The 27,286-nt window shown below is 37.7% G+C and overlaps 1 protein-coding gene across 1 annotated transcript in view; it reads right to left on the bottom strand.

Annotated features, from left to right (window-relative positions):
- Positions 1-535: 535 nt before the first annotated feature.
- The window catches only part of LOC107596841 (dedicator of cytokinesis protein 7-like), a 56,703-nt gene continuing 29,952 nt past the window's right edge, over positions 536-27,286 (bottom strand). Inside the window, exons 18-48 of the mRNA XM_016287689.1 lie at positions 27,060-27,161; positions 26,381-26,432; positions 26,222-26,242; positions 25,650-25,822; positions 24,863-24,964; positions 22,887-22,982; positions 21,653-21,793; positions 21,364-21,477; positions 20,831-20,998; positions 16,342-16,481; positions 15,232-15,401; positions 14,894-15,042; positions 13,341-13,523; positions 12,518-12,644; positions 12,346-12,430; positions 12,044-12,140; positions 11,799-11,933; positions 10,455-10,607; positions 10,197-10,355; positions 9,685-9,785; positions 9,407-9,599; positions 8,493-8,636; positions 8,211-8,342; positions 6,528-6,542; positions 5,938-6,063; positions 4,348-4,437; positions 3,645-3,881; positions 3,423-3,566; positions 3,236-3,342; positions 1,961-2,134; positions 536-1,238 (exon numbers count right to left, since the gene is read on the bottom strand). Of these exons, the coding sequence (XP_016143175.1) occupies positions 1,196-1,238; positions 1,961-2,134; positions 3,236-3,342; positions 3,423-3,566; positions 3,645-3,881; positions 4,348-4,437; positions 5,938-6,063; positions 6,528-6,542; positions 8,211-8,342; positions 8,493-8,636; positions 9,407-9,599; positions 9,685-9,785; positions 10,197-10,355; positions 10,455-10,607; positions 11,799-11,933; positions 12,044-12,140; positions 12,346-12,430; positions 12,518-12,644; positions 13,341-13,523; positions 14,894-15,042; positions 15,232-15,401; positions 16,342-16,481; positions 20,831-20,998; positions 21,364-21,477; positions 21,653-21,793; positions 22,887-22,982; positions 24,863-24,964; positions 25,650-25,822; positions 26,222-26,242; positions 26,381-26,432; positions 27,060-27,161 (3,873 nt within the window). The 3' untranslated portion in view covers positions 536-1,195. The remainder of the gene's footprint in view (positions 1,239-1,960; positions 2,135-3,235; positions 3,343-3,422; positions 3,567-3,644; positions 3,882-4,347; positions 4,438-5,937; positions 6,064-6,527; positions 6,543-8,210; positions 8,343-8,492; positions 8,637-9,406; positions 9,600-9,684; positions 9,786-10,196; positions 10,356-10,454; positions 10,608-11,798; positions 11,934-12,043; positions 12,141-12,345; positions 12,431-12,517; positions 12,645-13,340; positions 13,524-14,893; positions 15,043-15,231; positions 15,402-16,341; positions 16,482-20,830; positions 20,999-21,363; positions 21,478-21,652; positions 21,794-22,886; positions 22,983-24,862; positions 24,965-25,649; positions 25,823-26,221; positions 26,243-26,380; positions 26,433-27,059; positions 27,162-27,286) is intronic.

Genomic DNA, 27,286 nt, shown 5'->3' with positions numbered 1-27,286 from the left:
AAAGGGAAAAACATAAAAATAAATATTTTGGTCATTAAAAATACAGTGTACAGTAAATAGCAATTTGCACAGTATAGTGTCGAGACAGGCAGTAGAGGTCATACAAACATTAAAATAGTGCATGGATATTACAGCAGTCCAACTATAGTAGGTAGGCAAAAGTATTGCTTGTTCAGGACATTATTTACATTCAACAAGATCTAAATCATTCTCCTTTTTCCAGTTTACATACTAGTGCATAACGTGGATACTAGATAGTATATATTACATTACTGTGCATTTACATTAAAACACCTTTGTGTCTGAAAGTAGGATTCGGTGCAGCAGTGGCAGTAAAAACTCAAAGCAGTCAGTGCAGAACATTAGTGTGCTCTCTTGTTAGTTCAGTGTGAAACTTTTCCACAGTTAATGACTATATTAATGACTTATATGCTTCCTCCGTTACCTAAAGGGACACGCATCCAAAGAATGATCCAGGGATCTCTCCTATATACATTCTACAGTTCTGAAACAAATCCAGCCTTTTTTCTTTTTGTGGCTTATCTACAATCACTGCTTGAGCCAACAGCAGAATGAGTTTTAAAAACAGTTTGCGCAAATGAAGTGAAAGATTAAACCCGTCTTCTCTGAGTGAGTTAGTCTCTGGGCTCAGCCTGTCAGTGGTTAGTCTTCAAAAAGACAGCTTTTACAAATGTTTTAATCCACAAGCAAGCAGATAAATCAAACTGCACTACAAGTTTTCATGTGGCAACAGATTCACACACACACAAATGCCTGGAAGGACTGTGGCTCATATTGTTCCCACACTCACACAAGTGCACGAGACAGAGAAAGACAGCACAAACAAACAAAAGGAGGAAATGCAGAGGAGCATCTGAATGCCCTGTGCTGGTTAGAACCTAAAATTACCTCCGATATTGAGCAAGTAGCTCGTTTTTCTCTACTGATGACTACTTTGACCGGTTATGCTGCTGTGCCCATGAAGATCATAATGACTCTGTTTACAGCAGATAACCTCTCAGAGTAAACAGACTGAAGCTCCTCCTCCGAGAGAGAGAGAGAGACTGGCTCAGGAAGGCTTGTGCCTGAGAGAGGAATGTGGAGTGTGTTTTAGTGTGTGGTTTAGGGGGGTTGAATGATGGGGCGGGAGATCATGTCTGGCTTTACATCCACCCGCGCTCGGCTCTGCCACACCTCAGCAGTCCACCCGCCGAAAACTGGATCGACTGAGAGAATTCCTGGAAAGATGAGCAAGAACAGATCCATGATTTGGATAAATAACTTCTGGTGATTTTGGGAAATCCCCCCAGGATGAGGAAAAACATGTTACTTGACAAAAATGCTTTTGTTTTATTTATTATACCATATTTAATTTTCTGTTATTTAATTGTATTATTATTATTAAAAATATTTACATTTATGTGTATTTATTATTTATTATTAGAAGCATCATTAATATTTATTGAATGTACACATAACTATATATTTTAATTATTATTATTATTTAATATTTGTATATTAGTTGAACAGACACAAAAATGCTTTCACTTTGTTAATTATACACATTAGTAGTATTTATTAAATGCAAATACAACTGTATATTAGAAAAATTTTTAAACAAAAAGTGAACAGACACCTTCAAAACTGCTTTTTTTAAATTTATTAATTATACAATATATGATTTTCTATTATTTTATGTTATTTATTGAATGTAGATGTAACACCATATTAGTGCACAGTCTCAGCCTCAAACAGCATGTTCATAAACGGTCTCATGCACATTATAAACACAAAAATGGCTGCTAAACAACTTGCCAGAGTCAGGGTGCACAGATTTTTAATTAGTTTGATGGGTTTAGTTTTCAAGTAACCAGGCTGCTATGACCTGTGTATAATCGATTTCAGATAAACCCCACCTGAGGGGCTGGTGTTTGCATGAGTGAGGAGTTTGTGATGTTACCTCTGTGTTGGTGTGGTTGGCAGAGGCAGTGGTCTGTAGAGTTGAGGGATTTTCCGGTTGATAAGAGGAAACAAGGCTTCTCTCAGTTTAGTGTAGTTCCGCTCCAGCTCTCGATGGTATTCCTTCTGATCTGGACCGATCAGAGACTTGTTCTTCCTCAGAGCATCCTCACACCTGAGTCAAGAACATTGCAGTTAGTAGGTTCAATGCACAACAGACCCAAAACTGTCAGTCCAAGAAAAGGCTGTCCATTTTAAAGAACTGCAAAACAGAAAATGCTGATTTAACTGGAGGATTCATTTCAAACATTCAATCACTCGTTCACTTCATTCTTAGCCATGGGAAGATACCATGCTGATCTGTGGTTTAGGTAATTGGCAGCTTTAGCATGTTGGAAATAGACTGCTGCCATGTCTAGGACCATAAAGATCCAAACCGAGGCCACATAAGACTAGGGGTGTGAAACTTGGGGTTGACAGCAAATCAATTTGATTCGTGATTCACTGCTTTTTAACTTGATTGAATTGCAAATTTTCTAAATTCAGCATGATTCAATCAAAGTTGATATACTGAACTGTTTAATTCAGTAATGTGGTCAAATACTTTTTGACAAATCTCAAAATACTTTTTATTAGTATGTATCTTAAGCAGGAAAAATAAGTACAGTGGGGAAAAAAAGTATTTAGTCAGCCACCAATTGTGCAAGTTCTCCCACTTAAAAAGATGAGAGAGGCCTGTAATTTTCATCCTAGGTATACCTCAACTATGAGAGACAAAATGAGGAAAAAAAAATCCAGAAAATCACATTGTAGGATTTTTAAAGAATTTATTTGCAAATTATGGTGGAAAATAAGTATTTGGTCAATAACAAAATTTTCATTTTGTCTCTCATAGTTGAGGTATACCTATGATGAAAATTACAGGCCTCTCTCATCTTTTTAAGTGGGAGAACTTGCACAATTGGTGGCTGACTAAATACTTTTTTGCCCCACTGTATATTGCTCCAAAAATAAGTTAAGCAATACTTAATAAAAATATTCAGAAAAGAAAAATTGTAAAACACTGCTGCCTTATGTAAAATAATATATATTAATTTTTAAATATTGTACTCTACTTTAAATCACTTTTGTTGGTCAAAAATTGATGCAGTTGCACTGGCAGGATTTTTAATCAATGCACTGATAAACTAATTAAAATTAATCGCTACCTAAACGTTTCCAACTGAAAAAGTGAGCATGCTTGTGTGCAAGGATGTGTGCATAAAAGTCACTCCACCTTTTAGTGAAGTCTTTGAAGCAGAGGCGCAGTTTATTGTGATGCCGGAAGAGTTTGGGGTCCTCAGGAATTTCAGACAGGAAGACCTGAGCCACCTCCAGCGGACCCTTTGTGACAACATGTACAGGTTCAGATCCATAAACAAACCAACATGCTGGAAAAAGAAACTATTTCATCTAAATGTTACCTGATTAACAGTGGTGCCAACACAACCCTGAAGCACCATCTGGAGCATCTTTGGGTCAGCAGGGTCCTGATGGGTCGCGAAGGCCAGTTCCTGTGTTTTCTTTTGCATATCCTCAATCGCCACCTCCATCGGCATCAGAATGATCTGTAGGGAGGAGGAAAAATATTTAGAAAATCGGTCTTGAGGCAATTTACGAACCTCCAAAACTACAGTGTTTCACACCTCCTCTTTGTGGATGACGTTGATGCGGGTCTTGATGTAGGGGAAGGCGTGGGAGGTGGTGAGGAAGGTCTTGCGCTTGTACTGCTCGTGCAGGTCGCCGTGGGCCCGACCGTCCAGCGTGAACGGCGTACAGTACATGAACGTGCGCAGGTTATAGTTCTTGTCAAAGTATGTGATGCGCTCCTTCAGCTCATAAGTATCGAAGAAGGGCTCCACGTATGTGATCTGTAGGTATGCCTGGGTAACATAAACATACACAGCACTGTTCAATATGGAGAACATATGTACAAAACTACAGTTATAGGGGTCAAAAAGAGTTTCAGATCTAAATATTCTAAAAACGAATCAGTGTTGTTATTCTTAACTAAAAATAAACTATTAAAAAAAATTTATTTTGAAATTAAGCTGAAATAAAATGTCAATATTAGATGGAAAGTAAACCTACAAAAGGTAAAATTTAGAAATGTCACCTTAAGTAAATAAACTAAACTAAACAAAATAAGTTTAAGTACTAAAATGACTAAAACTATAATTGAAAAAGAAATAAAACAAAATATAAATATTAAAAATGTATTTTAAAAAATTACTTAATTACATAAAATGGCAAACTAATTTTGAAAACTGAAAATATAAAAATAAAACTCAATTAAAATTTTTATTTGATAAAAAAGCCTTCAGTCTTGCACTAGCGGTAATATCTGACCTTATTGGGGTCCAGTTTGTTCTTGTCAACAGGGTTGGAGTCCTTGATGATCACCACCATGTCGTCACCAAATCGTTCAGCGTAAAATTCCTACAAAAGAAAGCATAACCCTTACAAATTATCATATTAAAGGGGTCATATGATGCGATTTCAAGTTTTCCTTTCTCTTTGGAGTGTTACAAGCTGTTCGTAAATAGATAAGATCCCTAAAGTTGCAAAGACTAAAGTCTCAAACCCAAAGAGATATTCTTTATAAAAGTTAAGACTTGTCCACGCCCACCTAAAACGGCTCGTTCTAACACGCCCCCACATACCTACGTCACTGTGTGGGAAGATTTGCATAACACCGCCCAAATGTTCACGCAAAGAAAGAAGGCGTAACTTTATTGTTGCTGCTGCCGCCGTGTGTTTCGTTGCGAAAGTGAAACTACTTTGTTTGGTCTTCCAAAAGAGGACACGACTAGAAATCAATGGTTAAGTTGTATTTACAACACTGTTCCAGAGCAGTTCAACCCAAATATTCAGACGCGTGCAGCACATTTTATGGAGGACTGTTTCCTGATCCTGGGAGAGTAGACTACAGTGCCGGCTGTTCTGACTCACAGCCTGTAAGTACGTTTTCATATTTAAAGAATTTGCCACTGACGATTCAAACGCGAGTTTTGAGCAGTGTAGAGTAGTGCTTGTTGTTTGTCATTTCTCTGATCACAAATGCAGACATGGTTTTGTTTACGTGGCGTGATGCAATGCAATGTTTAAAAAGACAGTATAAGTCATTATAATCAGTAATTATGTCCCCACTGGATGCAACAAATGCCTCGTTTATAATGGGTTTTATTGTTTTTGTCTTGTAGCGCCGGGACACAGCATCACAGTATGGTAAGGGGCGTAACATTTCCGTCACAATCACAACGCACTGGATAGCTGGCCAATCAGAGCACACCTTGCTTTTCAGACCGATGAGCTTTGTAAAAATCGACACGTTTCAGAAAGGCAGGGCATAGAGGAGAAACAATAATGTACAGCATGTGGAAAATAATGTGTTTTTTGAACCTTAAACCTCATAAACACATTTCATTACACCAAATACACGAAATAATGTTCTTTTTAGCAACATCATATGACCCCTTTAAAAGCAGCATCTGAGAGGCACAGAGTCAACAGGTAAACCACTTTTCAGACCACGGTCCCACGATTTGTATCCCCTGAACTATTTATATAAATTTATATAAATTGTAAAGTGTTTTTTTCTTTGTCCTTTAAAATGTAGAACACTTTCAAACATATGAAAAAAAATAATGAAAAAAAAATAATAAAAAAAAAAAAAAAAATTAAAAATATAAAAAAAAACAAAAAAAAAAAAAAAAAAAAAAAAAAAGTATTTTAGAAATAATGTAAAACAGATCAAATTAAAAAAAAAACTTTAAAATGTTAAATGAATATTTATAATTATTAAAAATTAAATGTAAAAATGTAATTACTACTAATATTATTAAACATAATTACTTCTAATAATAATAATAGTTGTTATTATTATTAAAATATAAATATTGTTATTTTGATATTAGCACTCCAGACTTAGAAACAAACCTCCAGTCTATGTGAGATCTCGGCTAGTTTGGTGATGGAAGGCTCTTTATAGACAAACTCCTGCTCATCCAGATCGCCAAAGCGGCATCCATAAAAGCCCACACGGAAGTAGGTGCCAAACATCCTCTATGGCCTGAACAGTTAGGACAGGAACAATTGAGATGCATGTAAGAAGAGAGAAGAGCATGGCATGTCACATAAAAGCCTAAATAACACAATTTTCGTCTGTTTCAGCCACATCAGGCCTAAAGGCACAACACTGATGGCATGGAGGATGGGTTTATGGATCTGAATGCATGCACATGTGCTCTAGGACAACACTGACTTTTGCCATTCTTGTGAAATGGCCTTACATAAATGTGTCAGAGACAGTGAACCTTACAGAGGCATGGAACAGCTTGAATTTTATGTTTGGTAACCAAGTTCATGTTCACTCACCAGGAAAACATCCAGACCGCACACGGGGAGACCGATGGAGAAATAAAAAGAGATAAAGACCAGAGACAGTTAGTTTCTGTGTGGGAGAAAATTCCCTCTGCAACATATGGTACTGATAAATACTGAAGCACAGTGTGATCGATCAGCCATACCTCCCATCCTGAGCTCTGTGTGCGGACACAGCAGGAGACACATCATCACCGACAAGACAGAGAAAAGACATCAGTCAAACATCTAAACCACACACACACACACACACACACAGAGCTTTACACAAAAGCTCAGCAACTAATGTCTGTGGTCCGGATCTCGGCACAAGACTGGCTTCATCCTGAGCACAAATCATTTAAAATTCTCTGTATATAGCTACTACAGCTGTGAAATACAAGTAATAAAATGCTAGTTTGGTACAATAAATTATTATTAACTTAATAAAATTAAAATACAAACATACCTGCATAACATCATAAACCGTAGAAACTATGATTTCAATCATGACAACTCTCTGAACATTTTAGCATGGTGATGGATATGACAATGTTAATGTATTTGGTCTTGGCGGAACAGATCTGCTACGCTGCTGCTGAATTGCTGCTGCTGTTGGTTATAGCGGTAGTTGTAGATTATTGCTTCTGCTGCAAGCAAGTACAGGAACATGCTACTTCCAATGCATATGGCGATACGGTGCCATGAGTATTTAAGACATACTGATGCTGCACAAATAGCATATAAAATAACCCCGTAGCAGATCTATACAGGTGGAGCTGGGGAAGGTGGAAGGTTTCAGAGAACTCTGAAAGCGTGCTGCAGGCAGTAAGCTCATTGGCTACATATGCAGCATGAACCAATCAGCTTGTGCCAAGTCGTTTAACTCTCTGTATATCATCAGTTACGTTAACACCCCATCAGAATGCGCCATCTAGAGTTTCATGACTGAACTATATATTTAAACAACTTTAGAGTTCAAATAATCAAGTTTTGACAAAAATAAAAAGTTATGTAAAATGATAAACCTCACATATCAGCCTAATAAATGATTATTTAATTGGTCTGAATACAAACGGCAGATGTAAATTCAACTAAATTTGCTCTTTGACAGCAGGTGGTGCTTTTGTAAAAGCAGAAATACAGCCGTTACCCCTGTATACAACGCAGAGCTGCGTTTATAAACGCTTTAATAGGCATCATACAGAGGTAAGATATTACACTTTCATATAAGCCTCCCCGAATGAAATTCCCCAGATGTGCACAAAGCACACAAATGGCCTATTTCAAATGTCAGAAAGGTGAATTTCACTGAAAGGTAAAGAGTTTGCAGGTATTACGAAATTAAATAATTATAGGAAACTATCTATGATTGCATATTTAAAATCAGGAATGCAGAATTCTCCCATGAGCTATTCATGTTTCAAGTAGTGCTTACATTTAGAAGCTGCTGATAAGATCAGGATATACTGTATGTAACATGATTAATGGAGTGATAAATACTTTTTTAATAATGAATCAGCTCAATGATTTTTGTCCAGTAGCCCAGTTTCACCTAATGCAGAAACTTATTCACATAATCTAAAAAAAAAAAAAAGTATTACTATTTTATTACTATTCCATAACTATTTACTACTGTGGTTATATAATGGACAAAGTATAGCAGGTAATAAAGGATTTATAATTTTTTACTATTACGAGAAATAACAAACTGCTATTTAAGAGTGTACAATGAATATTGCTGAAATTTAATAGTCATTCAACAAACTGACTCCTGAAACAGTGTAAGATTGTTTGGAGCTACTTGTAGACACGTTCAGCTCTTTAACAAACTTCCCGTGTCAACAAACCTGATTGTATACTTTGTTGAAGGCATCCTGCAGCTTGCCGTGGACAGAGGCGAGCTTTTTAAAGTCTCTGTTGGCCTCGTGAATGGGACAAAGGATTTTGTAGACTTCATTTATGGCCTCGTACATGGCAGCCTGGAGGAGAGACAGAATCTACAGTCAACCTTCAGTTAATATTTAATAATCCCATAAAAATGTGTGGCGCTGGCTTGGATACGAGTCTAATCCCTTGGATGCACTCAGTTTCCATGACTGTGGGGGGAGGGATGTGACGTGAGCTCTCACCATGTTGAACGAAGCAGCTGCATGCTCCAGAAGTCCCACAAGCCCAGACTCACTGAAGTACTTCCCTGAACAGATGCCCTCCTCCTCTGGGGACAGAATATCATCAGACACCGCAGACTCCTCCAGCACATTGGACGAAATACTCTGTGAAACAATCCACAAAATGTATCATCAATTCTTGTAAAATTTTTATCAAATGAGCAAAGGGTCCAGTGAGAATGTGCTTTACATTTGCATTTTCAATAAATTCCTCTCAGTATACGAAATATTACTTACTTATTAAACTTTATTAAAATGTATTAAAAATGTTCAATTGATTAAATTGTATATTACTTCATTAAAATGTTTTAAATGATTTCAAATGTATTAGTTAAAATATTATAAATATGTATTATTTTACATAATATAATGTTTGCAAATAATTATGCTATTATTAGTATAAAAAACTACTGTAATGCTATATAAATTACATTTTTATTGAGTAAAATCACAAAATACTTCATTTCAAACTTTTCCAGACCTGACCACTAAAAAAAAAAAAAAAAATCCCTGATTTTTCATTCGTGGGAATGATGAGATGAAACAACCATTGTGTATATACTATTTTTTATAGCATTATATATATACTATTATGGTATTTCTTATTATTTTAAATGAGCTTTTACTGTTATATTTTTACTTGTAGTTTAAGTTTTAGTAATTTTGTTATGTGCTTTTTCATTTTCCTTCGTTTTTTTTAATATTCCTACACAGCTTTAACTTATTTAATTTTTAGTAAAATTAGTATTTCAAGTTAAACTTCTAAACACAGGAAGTGTCCTCATAAACCATGTTTACGCTGTAATACCCCATGCCTTTATACACATTTGTGTCCTCATAAACCATATATTCAAACACAAACACACAGGATCTACCTGGAATGACACACAGCCGATAGGGAGGTAGCGGCAATCTTCAAGCATGTTGAGGTACTCTGCCACCAGGGCGGCGCTATGCACCAGACAGTGCGCTGCCTCCGCGTGGTTCCCTCTCTCTGAGTGCTTCCCTGCCATGTTCTGCAACCACGTGAGTCTCAGATCAGGAGAGTTCTGATAGCCCTTAGCAATCCTACACACAGAGAAGAGCCATGTTTAAATGTAGCACACGAGCCACATTAAATGTCCTTTGGTTTTTATGATAACAAAGCACTGACCTGTACATGAGGTCTATAAGCATCTCTGGGTCCTGCTGGTGCTCCTTCATCTTCACAGTGTCAGTGAGAATCATGTGGAGATTGAAGACGAGATCCTGTACCTACAAAGATGACAGAAGAAAAGTGACTGAGTATTATAGTTTTTGTTACTATTTTGAATTAGATTTTATTTTTATATTTTCTGTTTTCACTTTAATTTGAATGTTTTTTAAGCATTTGTTGTGTGTTGTGTGGAAATGAGAAATGCTGCCTTGGCAAATAGCTGAAATAAAACAATAATATGTTTTTTTTAATTTTGTTATTTCAGTTTATTTTATTTCAATATCAATGTTTTATGGTTTTAGTTGTCGATAATAACCCTGAAGTGACCTACTTTAGCATAATCATTAGCAGATACAAAGTGTTTATCGATCACTAAAGGGCACAGTAGTGGTGGATGTTGGGTTTTCATCCGCTGTGGGATTCGAACCAACAACCTTTTAGCTACCACCTCCGATCCAAGTGTTTGATACCTGCTCAGGGAAGGGGGAATCTCTGAGCTCCAGGTCATCCTCGGCATATGTGAGAATAGTTTTTAAAGAGCGTCGCAGATGCTCTTCATTGAACTTCGTCGAGGTTCCCACGAGTGAAGACAGAGACATGGTGACCTGCATTTTCACACGGGCGAAATTCTACAGAACAGCAGAGAAGACACAGGATTTAGTTGATCATATTTATATATAGGGAAAGCTGAATCAAGGATAGGAGTTTAATGTGACATTGTGCCTTACGTTGCCAATCTCAAAGTTCTGTCTCATGAGCAGGTAGAGGGAGGCGCTGGCGTGGCTGCGTACAGAGCTCACGCTGCTGCTGCAGTGACGCAGTAACCGCAAACACAGATCTGCACAGAGCTCAGTGTCCTCCTCAAACAACATCTCCGGGAACTACAGAAACACACGTGCAAAGCTTAGTTTCTTCTACAATTTCCTTCGTGAACTATGTAAAATAAGGTCTTAAAGTTTCAAGTTGGTTTATTGAATGACGATGATTTTGAAAATCATTGAAAATTTGAGTGGTACAAGTCTGCAAAATCTCAGGGGCCGTTTACACGACAACATTTTCAGCCAAAAACAGGAAACTTTTTATGCGTTTTGCCTGTTCGTTTACATGACAACAGCGTTTTGGGGACTGAAAACGCATATTTTTGAAAACGGGTTTCAAAGTGCACGTTTTTGAAAACGCCACCGTTGTCGTTTCCGTGTAAACACCCAAAACGGGAATCTTTGAAAATGGTGACGTCACACGCGTGCGTAGTACGTGTTAGGTATGTAGACATGCGTAGTACGTGTCGATTTTAAAGGCAAGCGCGAACAAACATACACAACAATGGCGGAGTACATGTTACTGTTGTTGCTGCTCGTTTTTGGTCGTTTTCACGTGTATACGTGAAACTTTTTAAAAACGTTTCCGTATTTGACTACATCGTTGTCGTGTAAATGTAGCCTCAGTGTAACAATGTAAGGATGTTGTCTGTGATCGCCAGGACGTTTCTATATAGTTTGTACTGTGTTCTTGTGTTTTTCATTAGTGATGGAGTGGATTTCTTTAATGGGTTTCTTAAGTTCAAAAGTTCACTACAGTTCAAAAGTTTCAGGTCAGTAATATTCAAAAGTGAGAGTAAACATACACGTATACATGTTGTTACAAAAGATTTCTATTTCAAATGATTCTGTTCTTTTGAACTACATTTTTTAAACTTATTTTTTTAAATAAGAAATGTTTCGTGAGCAGCAAATCAGCATATTAGAATGATTTCTGAAGGATCACGTGACACTGAAGACTGGAGTAAAGATGCTGAAAATTCAGCTTTGCGTCACAGGAATAAATTACATTTTAACATTCAAATTGAAAACAGTTATTTTAAATGATAGTAATATTCACTTTTATTAAAAAAATCACTGTTTTACTGTATTTTTCATCAAATAAATGGTAAAATTTATACAATTATATAATGATATATAATGATATAATTCTATAATATTATGTCAGATTACCCAAGTGCAGGATGGCTTTTGCACCAATGTTCAGTACTCAGGGTTAGGGATGAACAAGCACTGTTAACAACAAACACAAACCTTGTAGACCAAAGCTCTCTGAGTGCTGAAGCAGTGCTGCAGGAAGAGGGCGCTCTGGTTTCCTGCCATACTGTGGAGGAGGACTCTCAGCACACCAACCAACACACTCTCCTTCAGCTCTGACATCACCACCGTCTGATGCAAAAACACACACAAACACTTATGAACTACGTGAAAATGACATGTCGTAACACATGGTATCTGTAGTAAATGCATTCAAATGAGAGGGACAAAGTCTACTTTACTTTGACAATGATCTCCAGTGTGTCCAGGGCTATGAGAGCAGCTTCTGTCGCCAAGTTTCCATCCACTACCGACTCCTGCTCCACCTCTGCTTTGGTCCTGCACAGAGACAGTGTTTACAGTGAGCTATTCATAGTGCCCATGACACACACACACACACACACACACACACACACACAACTGTCCATGTGTGATTATGTGCTTCATTAAGTCAATGGACAGCTAGAGCAACATTATTTAGTTGTCAGTGAACGTGACCAGCAACGAAAAGATACTACGTAAGAGAAGAGGAAAAAAGACACACTTGTCCACTCTGTCTGCGTTCTGTCTCCAGTGAGTGACGTTTTTCCTCCAGCGGACGTTCTCCTGACCTCCATAAGGACTGCGCTCTGAGGAACACACAGGAACAGAGGTGAATGACAAATTCAATGCTTTGACATTTACTCGCACACATACCAACAGAGCACCTGTTGTACCTCTGCAGCGACGGACCATCTCCTGTCTTGCTCCGATGGTGCCCAGTATGGCCTCTTCCAGACGGGCCTTCATGTCCTGAGACTTCTTAAAGGTCAGACTGTTTATCCTCTGCAGGGCTTTCTTCCCCTGAGAACAGGCACAATGAAAAGGATATACAAAAACATGTTAACATGCAACACAAAAATGCACAATATAAAGTAAAAATTCCTGAATGTGTCAGAGGAATAGGTGTAACATAAGAAGCGACTTCCAAACTCCAGGTCCAAGTTATTTTTCTGAATTTTAAAGAGGTCATGCCATATTGTTTGTGTATTTTTCCCCTCAGTTCAGCCAAATATAGGTTTAAACTGCCACATGCACAACACAGCCTCTTTGTAAATAATTACATTGTGGGGAAAAAAAAAAGTTGAAAGTTGATTGCATAGATCTCAAACTGTGAGAACATGTTTTATATATTGCATTTTCAAGTTCTAAAACATTATTTATTAAACTATTTATTTCAGTAGAAAATATAGAATATAATGTAATGCTTGCAAATAAATATGGTACTATTAGTATAAATAATATACAGCCCTGAAAATGTCTTTAAAATACCCTGATTTTTCCAGATTTTAAAAAGTGTTCGGAAGGATATGCATATCCTTTGGGAGAATATACAAAGTGTCAAGTGCAACATGATGTTTGATTGGCCTGCATTTTACTCTTATTGCTCCTTTGGTATTTAAGATAAAACAGGATCAATCCTACTATCTCACTGTGACTGGATGGACCATGTTTCTAAATACCAAAGAGTCATTACTTGAGAAGGGCATGTGGATGTACCTTGTATTCGAAACAGGACAGACAGAGGTGAAGAAGATCAAGCAAGCGGTTTATTTGTGGCACAGACAGGTCTGAGACCCAGCGCTCCAACAACCCCGCGTCTGCATTCTTCAACACCCACAGAAAACAAACCAGCAGCATCCTGCTGCACTCTGCAGAGAGGGTGCTACACTGACGGCCAGCCTGACGAAGAAAAATAACAAAAACACATTTGCACTACACAAATACACTCATACAGACGAAACACAACAAAGCCAACCTGCTTAGACCACATCCGGCAGCCTGTTTGGGACAGACATATACAGAGGATGTCCTTACACACCCATATGTATAATAAACACTTAGACAAACATGATCCTCATTTCCTCAGCCATACACAAGCCATTAATATTTACTAATAACCAGGAAACCCTGTTGTACACCGTCAGAGCAGAGTACACCCCTCTAGTGGTGGAGAGCAGTACTGCTGCCAACAGAATGGACAGGAGTGAATATGAAGGGCTCCTCTAGTGGTGCTATTAAGATAATGCAGCTGTGAGGGAAAATTCCAAAAGTCCATGCACTATGACAAGTAACTCTATTTCTGTTGTTTACGCTTTCTATTTATTCCACTAGAGCAACAGCATGGGGAAAAGATGTGGAACATTTATGTGCATAAATATAGCTTATTTCTAAAAAGTAAGAAAAATATTTTCTTATTTTGGGGCTTTAGATAAAGATGCAAGTACTTTAAAATGATTAAGGGAATAGGACCAGGGCATGTTGCAGGCCAGAATTGAACCTGCATTATCTGTATGAGCACCAAGGCTTAATATGAATTGGTCACTGCCACAGTTCTCAAAAATTTGGTGTCAGTAATATTTTTTGAAAGAAATTAATACTTTTATTCAAGAAGAATGCATTAAATTTACATAAGTTACATTATTATGTTGCAAAATATTTATATTTCAAATAAGTGCTGTTCTTTGTAACTTTCTATTGATAAAAAAAAAAGTTTCCATAGAAATAAGCAGCACAACTGGTTTCAACATTGATGATAATAATAAAGGTTTCTTGAGCAACAAATCAGCCTATTAGAATGATTTCTGAGACATAAGTTACATTATTATGTTGCAAAATATTTATATTTCAAATAAGTGCTGTTCTTTGTAACTTTCTATTGATAAAAAAAAAAAGTTTCCATAGAAATAAGCAGCACAACTGGTTTCAACATTGATGATAATAATAAAGGTTTCTTGAGCAACAAATCAGCCTATTAGAATGATTTCTGAAGGATAATGTGACACTGACAAGACTGTAGTAATGGCTGATGAAAATTCATCTCAAGAATAAATGGCATTTTACAATATATTAAACTAGAAAATAGTTATTTGAAATTGTGATAGTATTTCACAATATTACTGTATTTTTGATCAAATAAATGCAGCCATAAGAGACTTCTTTCAAAAACATTAACCTAAACATACATTAGAGTTCAAAAATTAAAAAATTCACAACCTTCATTCATATTCGTAACATGAGTTATTAATAGTGGTCAGTGAGCAGGTACTCACCACTGAAGGCAGAGTGAAGGGGTTGGCTTTGGAATGGGGGAGTGGTGAGCCAGCTATCGCCATGGCAACAGACTGGCTGATGGTGCTGTTGTCTGGGTCGTTATCGTCGACGAGCGCCGAGGCGTGACGTACACGCTGTGGGGACGTGTCTGGGACATACAAAGGTGGAGAGATACAGATCTCAGCTGAAATGGGACTTTTGTTCAGTTTTTAATGACTCTGTGGAGCTCTGACCTTTGAAAGACTATTCAACTCATAAACAAAGAGTTTATATAAATAACTGAAGAGATAAGGAGTATGCTCTATTGTGGGCGCTTAGCTCACAGGGTCTCACTTACCGGTGAAGTCGTGAAGCTGGGCCAGTGTCTCCATGACGATGGGGATGAGTGGCAGGTAGAGCTGGGCGATGTGGGAGCGGACCTGGGGGTCTGTGTAGCGGGGGTCCGCGTCGTGACTGCACAGCAGAGAATGCAGCGCACTAATGGTCTTCTTGTGTAGGAAGAACACACTGAGAAAGACAGAAAGAGGTGTGAGATGATTTGAGGTGTTGGAATCTTATTTATAAAAGCAGTTCAAAGCTTTTTTCTGTGCTAATTTAAGAGCGAAATTTAAAACTAAATGGCTTCAAACATGGTAAAACACGCTAATACTTCAAAACCAATTCATTCATTTGTAATTAGACAAAGCTGAACGAATATTTCCTTCACAGATAAATATTTGAAGGTTACATGTTATTGATTTAATTTAATACCATTAATATTCATATTAATATTTCACTTTTTAAACAAAGGAGTGTCAGCATAACAAAGGAGTGTCTCATCAGCATATGTCCTTTATGGCTGGAATACACTAAACAGATTTTATTTGAACAGATTTTGAAACACTAGACATCATACACTTGTCGACTTTGTAAATGGTTACAGAGAACAACTGAGCATCATACACAAAACGAATTACATAGAACAATAAGTGCTCTAAAATTGTCTTAAAATATCAAACATGACTGATATCCTCATATTAAATGGAATCATAGTCTGAAGCTAAAAATTTTTTTTTAGTCTGTGCTCATTATACACTATGTGATTTTCTGTGAAATCTGCTCAAAATCCGCAGACTGACTTTGACTTTCGGCAAATAGCATTGACTCCAGATCGCAAATCGGGACAAAAAACATCAGGCAAAATTTATGTACAGTAATGTATTTCAGCCTTTAACTATGGTATCGAAATTGGCATTGTGAACTATGAAATTTCACCAGTATTGGTACTGATTTCTAAAATTTTGGGAATTTTTACAAACAGATTCGTTTAATTGTGTATATTATAAATCAATATTAGCCTATATTTATTGACCATAAGATGAAAGAAATCAGCTACTGACTTAAGCTGAAAATGTCTGTGTATCGCTAGTAAAATACTTGAGTGTGCAAGCGTAGGAACGTTTCTCACCCCTCTCCGTCTGGCTCGAGGATGAGTGACAGTTCAGCCAAAAGCAGACCAGAAAGAAAATGCTGCTGGCGGAACGGCACCGACAGTTCGAACATGCTGACCACACCCTGATCCAGAACATGAGAGGAGAACGCTGAGCTCTACAAGAGAACACAGAAATGTCTCACCATTGCCATAATAAAGTGAAGTGCAATTCAATTCCTAGGAGGATTCCACTGAGTGTGTCCAGCTTGATGTAATGTGGTTGTATGGCAGACAGACAGCAGACAGAAACATAACATCCATCATGACCGGTTTTAAACTCTACAGCGAGAAACTCTTCGACGCACAGTTACAAACAAATCAGGAAACTCTACAGCACTGTAGAGAGCACCACATCCCAGAAAACTGAAATTATCAAGCTTGAGGAGTAAAGTAAATCTGCTTAACCCTCTGGGGTCTGAGGGTGTTTTGGGCCCTGGAGAAGTTTTGACATGTTCTGACATTTGTGCTTTTTTCAGTTGCTAATAAACATTTTAATGACTAAGTTTAGTAGCACCATAATCAGCACAAACTGGGCTACAATAATATGTGGGCAGCATGTATGTATGTGATTGTGTTTTTGAGAAAACAACGTTTATGCGTGCTTAGTGAAAAACTAAAATTTTAAAGTCACTGAAATAAGGCCATAAAACACATACAGAACATTTGTTCACAGGACTATTGAGAACAGATCTTGAAGTCTAGAGTTTTTGCATCAGAATGATGTGAAAATCATCTTGTTTACTCACTCACAGAAAACAATATATTGATTTAAATTTTCTAAGACACTTTTTGTGTAGAAAAGGAATATGCGAGGGGGCGTGAATGGTCATGTATAATGAGTGATTCACACCTGAGAAGACAAAGGCCTGCATAATGAGCTGCATAATGCCAAAAAATGAAAATTTTATGTTTATCTGCTTACCCTCAGGGCATCCAAGATGTAGGTGACTTTGTTTCCCTCAGTAAAACACAAACAAAGATTTTTAACTCAAACCGTTGCAGTCTGTCAGTCATATAATGGAGGTGAATGGGAATCACGGCTTTGAGAGTAAAAAAACATACACAAACAAAACCAAATTAAACCCTGCAGCTCGTGACGATACATTGACGTGAAAAGACACGAAACGATTAGTTTGTACAAGAAACTGAACAGTATTTATATTGTTTTTTTACCTCTGATTTACTACAATGTCCGAACTGTCCTGAGCGTGTTCGCGTCTTCTTCTTCAGTCTGCGCGTGACGCATATAAGACTTATAAGTGCATTACCTCCACCTATCTCTCAAATGGACCATTGACACTCTATCTACAATCTCAATTAGGAGTGTCAATGGTCCATTTGAGAGATAGGTGGTGTTAATGCACTTATAAGTCTGCGATCTGCTGTAAAGCAAGAAGAAGAAGACGACACGAACATGCTCAGAACACGCTCAGGACACGCTCAGGACAGTTCGGACATTGCAGTAAATCAGAGGTAAACAACGATATAAATGCTGTTCAGTTTCTAGCACAGACCGATCGTTTCATGTCTTTTCACATCAATGTATTGTCACAAGCCACAGGGTTTAATTTGGTTTTGTGTATGTTTTTTTGATTCTCAAAGCCGTGATTCCCATTCACCTCCATTATATGACTGACAGCAACAGTTTGAGTTAAAAATCATCATTTGTGTTCTACTGAAGAAACAAAGTCACCTACATCTTGGATGCCCTGGGGGTAAGCAGATAAACATAAACTCTTCATTTTTGGGTGAACTATCCCTTTAAGTATGCTTATTTATAATCAATATATTGTAATTAATAAATTGTACATTTTTGTTAAAGTACTAACACTATTCTTCAAAAGCTTGGGCTTAGTAAGATTTTCTGTATTCTGCAATAAAGGACATTTATAATGTTACAAATGATTCCCATTTCAAATAAATGCTGTTCGTTGAACTTTTGAACTTTCTAAGAATCCTAAAAAACATGTATTATGGTTTCAACAAAATATTAAGCAGCACAACTATTTTTAACACTGATACACTGATAAATTTTAAAAGAAATTCTTAAGCAGCAAATCAGCATATTAGAATGAATTCTGAAGGATCATGTAATAATAATGAATGGAGTAATGACTGCTGAAAATTCAGCTTTGCCATCACAGGAAGAAATTGCATTTTAAAATATATAAAAATAGAATACAGTTATTATTAATTGTAATAATATTTCACAATATTACTGTTTTTATTGTATTTTTAATCAAATAAATGCAGCCTTGGTGAACATTCTTTTAAAAAACAAATCTTTCTATTTCAGATAAATGCTGTTCTTTTGAGTTTTCTATTCATCAAAGAATCCTGAAAAAAATGGTACATAACTGTTTTCAACAACAACAACAATAATAATAATAAATTTTTCATGCGAAGCAAATCAGCATATTTGATTTCTGAAGGATCATGTAACTAGTATTCCTTACATTATGGGGACCAAATGTCCCCACAAGTAAAGTATTACCAGTAAATTTTAACTTTGTGGGGACATTTTTTAGTCCCCATAAGGATACAAGCTCATATATCATAAAAATGCAGAAAGTGTTCTGTGAGGGTTAGGCGATAGAAAATTCAGTTTTAACAGTATAAAAACCATTAGGCCTATAGAATGCCCCCATAAAACATGGAAACCCAACTGTGTGTGTGCGTTTCTTTACAGGGTGAAATCAGTTCACACATTTATCAAACAGAATATTATTACAAGCTCACTCATGCAAACAGCATGTCCCCCTTGTTTTCACTTTATCTCTGTGTATGTCTCCACTTTGTAATTTTGCCCCATCACTCTTTCAACGTCCAGCACTCCCTCCTATATCAAATTATGCCCCTTCCTCTCTCTCTCTGCTCAAATCAATTCATTGTGTGCTTTCTCTCATGTTATGGTTTTTTTTTTCTCTCCAAAGGTTTTCCTCTCTCTTCCCCCTTTAGATGCGTGTTGAGTTGCTTGTTCTCTCTCTCTGGTTGTATTTTTACCTTCATTCAACCTTCCCTTGCCCCCTCTGTCTGTGAATTATTTGTCTGCTTCAGGCTCTTTTAAGCTGCTGCTGTCAAACACACACGCAGATATACACGCAGTTTTGCTCTCCGTTTCAGACCAATATGTGTGTGGTTGTGTAAAGGTGCAGACGGTGTTTCATTCATTTCGCTGGATTGAGAAGTTTCTCATGTACGCTCTGCGTTATGCAAGTGTTTCCGTGGTGATGAGACTCTCTTCCTGTGTGTGAGTCAGACTTCGGCAGCTCTTTCCTGGACAGAGATTGACTGTGTGTGTATGTATGTGTGTGTTTTTGTGTATTGACATGGTTTAAAGGAGATAAAAACATGATGTAAGTAGGTGTTGATCAGGGATGTTTCTGAGGAGAGAGACAGAGAGGAATGAGACTGGAATGACTGTTCCTTCTTCATTCCTAGATGCCCAAATTGACAAAGGTAGCAATTTAAGACTGTATATCGATTAATTATCGTACACCTTAAAGGAATAGTTAATCTATAAATAAAAATTATTTCATGTTGTTCCAAACCTGTATGACTTAATTTCTTGTATGGACCACAAAGAAGATATTTTAAAGATTGTTTCAACTGTTTTTGCCCAGACAATGAAAATCAGTCAGGTCCAAACCAAACAACATTGACTTTAGGAGTGTCAATGGTCCATTTGAGAGATAGGTGGTGTTAATGCACTTATAAGTCTGCGATCTGCTGTAAAGCAAGAAGAAGAAGACGACACGAACATGCTCAGAACACGCTCAGGACACGCTCAGGACAGTTCGGACATTGCAGTAAATCAGAGGTAAACAACGATATAAATGCTGTTCAGTTTCTAGCACAGACCGATCGTTTCATGTCTTTTCACATCAATGTATTGTCACAAGCCACAGGGTTTAATTTGGTTTTGTGTATGTTTTTTTGACTCTCAAAGCCGTGATTCCCATTCACCTCCATTATATGACTGACAGCAACAGTTTGAGTTAAAAATCATCATTTGTGTTCTACTGAAGAAACAAAGTCACCTACATCTTGGATGCCCTGGGGGTAAGCAGATAAACATAAACTCTTCATTTTTGGGTGAACTATCCCTTTAAGTATGCTTATTTATAATCAATATATTGTAATTAATAAATTGTACATTTTTGTTAAAGTACTAACACTATTCTTCAAAAGCTTGGGCTTAGTAAGATTTTCTGTATTCTGCAATAAAGGACATTTATAATGTTACAAATGATTCCCATTTCAAATAAATGCTGTTCGTTGAACTTTCTATTCATCAAAGAATCCTAAAAAACATGTATTATGGTTTCAACAAAATATTAAGCAGCACAACTATTTTTAACACTGATAATAAGAAATGTATCTTGAGCAGCAAATCAGCACATTAGAGTGAATTTTGAAGGATCTTTTGACACTAAAGAGAGAGTTAGAGTGAATGTGTGTGTACCTGAGAGGTGGTGGAGGATGTGGAGGGTGAGGGCGATGCGGGGGGGCTGAGGGTGGCGCAGGGCAGGTTCAGGGTGACGTAGTGCTCGTGACTGCAGACGATCCGTATGAAGTCCATCCTCAGCGCTGTCAGAGAGCTGGGGTTCTGCGCTGTGTGGAGCTTATTAATCTGAAGACACAAATGCACCAAACTGTCATTTGTCACTAAAGGTTCTAGGATGAATTCACAGCTGTGCCTCATCTGCATGTGTCTCGTTCACTAAACCACTTGCAATCCATGTAAACCAGGCACTGTGCGCTAGTATAAGAATTGAAATGTATTGTTTTTGGTGCAAACACACCTCCTTCTTATGTAAATAAGGCTTTTTATAGTTTATGTGTACAAAGTCTAGTGATCATGACAGCAGAAATTCATCACATGATGACCAAATTCTGGAGAAGAGCATCATAACCAATCATATATTCAGACTACGCTATAATCAAGCACACTGGGAGCATTTTAAAATGTGTGCTTGTGTGTTTTTGTGCATGTACCTGTTTATAATATGAGCGGACGAGGTTGAAAACAAAGCCTCTGTCCATGAGAGACAGCAGGTCATTGAGGAAAAAGGCCAAGCTGTTGTTTAACCTCTCCACTAGCTCAACATCCTGAAACGCACACAGACATTGGTTTAGACAAAGATAAGCATGCTTCCTGTTGATTCATAACAACAGTTAACAGTCATAAAACGGAATACAAACCACCATAAAGTCTCAAACATCCCCATATCTACATAAGGTCTGTGTTCCTTCAACAGTAAAAGGAGATCTGCTGCTCTTTTACCTTGTGATATCTGCTGGCTATGTCTGCACTGATGGCACACACTAAGGCAGCAATGTCATCCACAAAGCGGTCTGGGAAGCGCTGGCGTCGGGGCATGTCCAGGCGTGAGGACAGGAACAGATGATGGGACATGCTCTTCACCTGTTTTCACACACAGAAAAATAAGTGATACCATCTGTAGCTTTGATTCTGCTTTCCAAAACTCACCAAACACTAGGTTTTTCCAAAACCTACATGTCTAGGAGTCATCAAAATAATTAAGTCATATACAGTCATTACTATATGTGGAACTATTAAAGGGACAGTTCACCCAAAAATGAAAATTCCACTTTTTTTTTTTAAATGACATGGTAAGTAAATGACAGCATTTTTATTTTGGGTGAACTATCCTTTTCAAAGACAATAAAAAAAAAATTTATATTCTACAGAGCCTCGAATGTGACATGTGCACAACATGATAATTTGTACTCTCATTTTACTAAACTCATTCTTAAATGACATGGTAAGTAAATGACAGCATTTTTATTTTGGGTGAACTATCCTTTTCAAAGACAATAAAAAAAAAAAAGTATATTCTACAGAGCCTCGAATGTGACATGTGCACAACATGATAATTTGTACTCTCATTTTACTAAACTCATTCCCTCATTTCAAGTAAATCATACGCACAATACAATAATTTGTTCCCTCAATATGATTTAACAAAAATGTGGCCACGATTTAGTAAAACGAGGGAACTTCAACCAAGTGCACGATTTGCCATTTTTTTCCTCCATGTCATGTGCGGGGCTCCATAATATTCAGTATTATTATTGATTGGACTGTACTAACACTATCAGATGAGAACTGAATTGAGCTGGATAATGACATGAACTTTGCAACACTGATACTGTTACTGAACTGAATCAACATTGACTTGAGCTGAATAATGGCACTATTGTCTTTTGTAGCTGCTTTATAGTTGAATTGAGTTCATTTCATTTCATACAATGAACTTTGCAACAGTGACACTGATATTGAACTAAATTGAGCTGAATAATGACTCCATTGTCCTCTGTAGAGCTGCTTTACAGTTTAAATTATAAATTTTACAACATTTAGGTCTACATTTATTACCTCTTTTATTACTGTAAAGCTGCTCTGAAATAATCTATATTATATTAAGAGCTACAGAAATAAATGTGACTTGAGTTCAGTTATTGATGTAAATGTAAAAGGTTGGAGGTCAACGGACCATGAGCTGGAAGAAGAACCAGGCCTGCTGCAGAGATGCCTCTCTCACGGTACTGGAGCTCACCACCCACTGGAGAGCCAACTCTTCATGAAGTAACTGAACGCAGAGAGCATTTTTACAAAATATACATAGAGAACACAAGCACACACATGCACAATGAAGGCAGATTACTTTGAAATAATAGTGATACGTGTGCATGAACAAGATAAAGTGGCTCAATGAATGGGTGAGTACATAAATGAGTGAATTAAGAAACTAATGAACAGGAGAGTGCACGGGTGAGTAAATGAGTATGTGCACTACCTTCTTGGCGATCTGCCTGGAGGGAGGACAGAGAATGGAGGCAGTCTCGATGAAGGCAGACATGCGATTACAGGCACGCTCACTGGCCTGCAAACCAGTGAGTGAACACAGAACAATGGTGGTGATGGTTGGTGTTGGTGGTGATGATGATGATGATGATGATGATGACGACGACGATTAACCTGATGACGAAGAATGGAAGACAGAAAGAGAGAAAACGAGGGAAGAGGATAAGACAATGCCTGCTAGATACACCAACCCAGATACTTAAAAAAAATCTAAATAATCAAACGTTATCCATGCTATGTTAGGGATAATGCACAGTCAGCCGGTCATCTATGCAAAATAAACCCTGACACGGTGATTGAGGTTTGAAATCCTTAAGGGGGTTATTTTGTGGTTAACGGACTATGCACTAAATAAATCAAATAATGTAAGGGAGGATTCTAAGCATATTGATGTGACATCAATATGTCACATAGTTAATTGAATTGGGTGCAACATTGCATATGTAAACCTAGGTTTTATTGTTCCATCACTGCAAGACGAGGCACTGTTGTATTGTTGGTAACTAGTCTTCAACCAAGTTTTCCTCTGACTGACAGGGGCAGGAGAAGTACAGCACACAAAGGAAAGAGAGATGAGTTGGTTGATGAAGAGAAGTAGGCACACAACACACACCTTCTACACAAATGAGCACGCATCCTCAGGCATAAACACATACATAAGAATAAAGCCAAATGGACAGCAGCAGAAGAGCTGGTAGAAGATTATGGAGTATGATTACAGAAGTAATACCAGAGTGAAGGCAATGAGAGCGTATAGGATGATATGGTGTATGGGCTGAAATACTGGGACTCAACATTTTAGCATATAAAAGTTGAGAATGAAGGGAATTTGAGTGTAGGACACTTTGGCTAGATTTTAAGACAATAACAAGTCATGTTGGGTTAAAGGTTTGAGACAGTGACAAAAAATGGTAGGGTTAAGGTTTTGAGAGTTAACAATGGTAGGTTAATTAAAACAGTAACAAGTAATATTACTGTTAAGGGTTTGAGACAGTAACAAGTAATGTTAGGGTTAAGTGTTTGAGACAGTAATAAGTAATGTTAGGGTTAAAGGTTTGAGACAGTAACAAGTAATGTTAGGGTTAAGTGTTTGAGACAATAACAAGTAATGTTAGGGTTAAGTGTTTGAGACAGTAACTAGTAATGTTAGGGTTAAGTGTTCGAGACAGTAACTAGTAATGTTAGGGTTAAAGGATTGATAAAGAAACATGCAATGTTAGGGTTAGGGCAGTGATAAGGAATGTTATGGTTAAAAGTATTACTTCTGTTAAAGGTTTGATGAAGTAAAAAGCAATGTTAGGGTTAAAAGTTTGATAAAGTGACAAGCAATGTTAGGGTTAAAGGTTTGATAAAGTAACAAGTAATGTTAGGTTTAAAGGTTTGAGACGGTAACAAGTTGCGTTGAGGCTCTCAAGACCGTAACAGATCATGCTGAGTTGTGTGTTTTCAGAGAGTATTCGGTTGTAGAGTTTGAGATGGTAACAAATAATGTTATGGCTAAGGGTTGATGTGGGGTAAAAGGGTCTGAGGCAGTTACAGGTTATATTATGGCGTATGGTTTGAGGCAGTAGGGAGGGACATTAGAGTGTAGGGTTTGACTAGCACCTGCTTGAGCTCACAGCTGGAGTTGGGGTTCCGACGGAGCACAGCCCTTGAGCCCCCTGGAGCGTAAGCAGAGTTTACCCAGGAATGTGAGCGGTCTATCCCCTGCTTATCCACCGACGACACAAACACACACCACAGTGCAACACAGGTGAGTGCAGAACAGTCACATACAGGTGCCACAGGGAGGGGACGAAGTGCAGGAACAATAATTAATTTAGAGGAGGGTTGGGGACAAGTCAGGGGCACAGTGAAAGAGGGGAGAGGGTAGGAACAGCAGTACCACAGCAAAAAATAAGCACAATTATTAGCAGAGCAATCAACAGCTGCCACCGAAAACATCTCACAGTCAATCTCTGAGCCTGCAGCTCCAGCACACGACAGTAAGAGTAGGGACAGCAACTATTTAACGATTTTGATGAAACAGTTAATCTGTTAATTTCACAATCAAACAAAAATGCTATTTTTTCAGCATTTATTTTTAATAGAAATCGCTTTGTTTTGCAAAGCGATGTCACTGATTAGTTAATCCAATTTGTTGTGAAATATCTTCATTATTAGATTTTATTTTACTTGATTAGTTTTCCCCCCAGATTTTCACCAACAAAAGAGAAAACCGAAACTGACTGTTTAAAAGACAACAACAATAACAGCAACTATCACTCAAAGCGCTTCTTTTAATACTCTGTTCCTTGTAGCTCCCTAGTCCAAGTAGAAACAACACTGGACAGAGTGGTCACACTGCAGTAACTTGAACAACCAATCAGAAGCCAGAGGAAGAGCCACCCACCTTGCTGCCAATGATTCTCTGCACCTCCTCGTCAGGGGTGGCTGGTGTTGAGGCCAGGTCGGGGTTGGAGTTACTAATGCTCTTGGAGCGGGACAAGAGCAGGCTGCTGGGTCTTGCCGTCGCCCTAGAGAGCGTGGCATACTGGATGGGGAGATCATACGATGCAAGTCCCACTGAAGGAGAAAGTGGGATGCACTCAGTGTATGAACATAAATAACCATTCTGCTCTTGAGATCAAATGAGAGTGAGTATAAATGTGAGTGAAGCAGTTACTACAATAGATAAACACTGAGCCCCAGAGAAACGAATCAGCACAGTTTAAAGGTTAAATAATGTTTACAGTTTTAGCAACGGTTCAATAACTCAAAGGCACACGAAAGGGCATTTTTAAGACTTCAAAGTCAACCCAAAATGAACATTTTATCATCATTTAGTCACTTCCAAATTATTCCAAACCCTGACTATTTTACTTCTTCCATGAAGGATGTTTTGCATTATGTATCTCTCAAATCTCACAATTTAACATGACATTGCCCTGTTTTTGTGCTTTGTGAGCTGTATTTCTCACTCACCAGCAGGGGGAGATACAGGCTCTGTTTGACATCAGTGGTTCAAAAAAAAAATCGACTTTATTCAACAATTCGTCTCCTCCGCATCACCCTGTAATGCCATTTTGGAGAGTATCAGCTGGATGTAAACAACGTATGCTGTTTCTGTGTCAGCTGCGTCACGTTGTTGTGATTTGATCTGTACAGAAACAACGCGCGTATCCATGTAACGCAGCTGACACAGAACAGCATATTTTGTTTACGTCCAGCGGATATTCTTCAAAATGGCACCAGGGTGATGCAGAGGAGATGAATTGTTGAATAAATTCGTTATTTTTTTTTCTTTTGCACACAAAAAGTATTCTCGTAGCTTCGTATAATTGTGGATGAACCACTGATGTCACATGGATTATTTTACAGATCTCCTTGCTACGTTTCTGGACTTGGGACTATTTCAGTTGCGTTGCTGTCTATGCAGGGTCAGACAGCTCTCAGATTTCATTAAAAATATCTTAATTTGTGTTCCGAAGATGAATGAAGGTCTTACGGGTTTGAAACGACATGAGGGTGAGTAATTAATGACAGAAAATTCATTTTTGGGTGAACTAACCCTTTAAATGTCTAGTGCTTTAAAAAGTGTCAAGAGTTACCAAGTCTATCATACTTCTTGAAAGTTCCTATTATATGAAAAGATGGCAGGAAATAGTAGTAGTCTGATTAGGAAGATGAAATTATGAAGGGGAAAAAAATAATTATTACAATTGCCCCCCCTCGATCTGCCCTTCTTTTGACATCTTTCACTTCCACACACATTCTCACAAACACAACCTCACAAACATCCAGTTTAGGATAAATGTCTTACATCAGGAGTGAGGACTGAGTAGCTGGGTGGAGGTTTCTCCACAGAGACAGGCAGACTGAAGGAGCCGGTGCGCAGGCGGCCGTGCTGCATGAGGGGGATCCACTGCAAAAAACAACATGAACTATGATTAACCTGCACAGCCTACATGCAGTTCAAAAACATTAGCATGCTATATATGACCTACAATCACATGACGCTACAACTTCATAAGTGTCATAAGGAGAATC

This window comes from Sinocyclocheilus grahami, unplaced genomic scaffold, assembly GCF_001515645.1.
Source record: "Sinocyclocheilus grahami isolate Dianchi unplaced genomic scaffold, SAMN03320097.WGS_v1.1 scaffold223.1, whole genome shotgun sequence".
NCBI lineage: Eukaryota > Metazoa > Chordata > Actinopteri > Cypriniformes > Cyprinidae > Sinocyclocheilus > Sinocyclocheilus grahami.
This window is presented reverse-complemented; position numbering and strand designations above follow the sequence as displayed.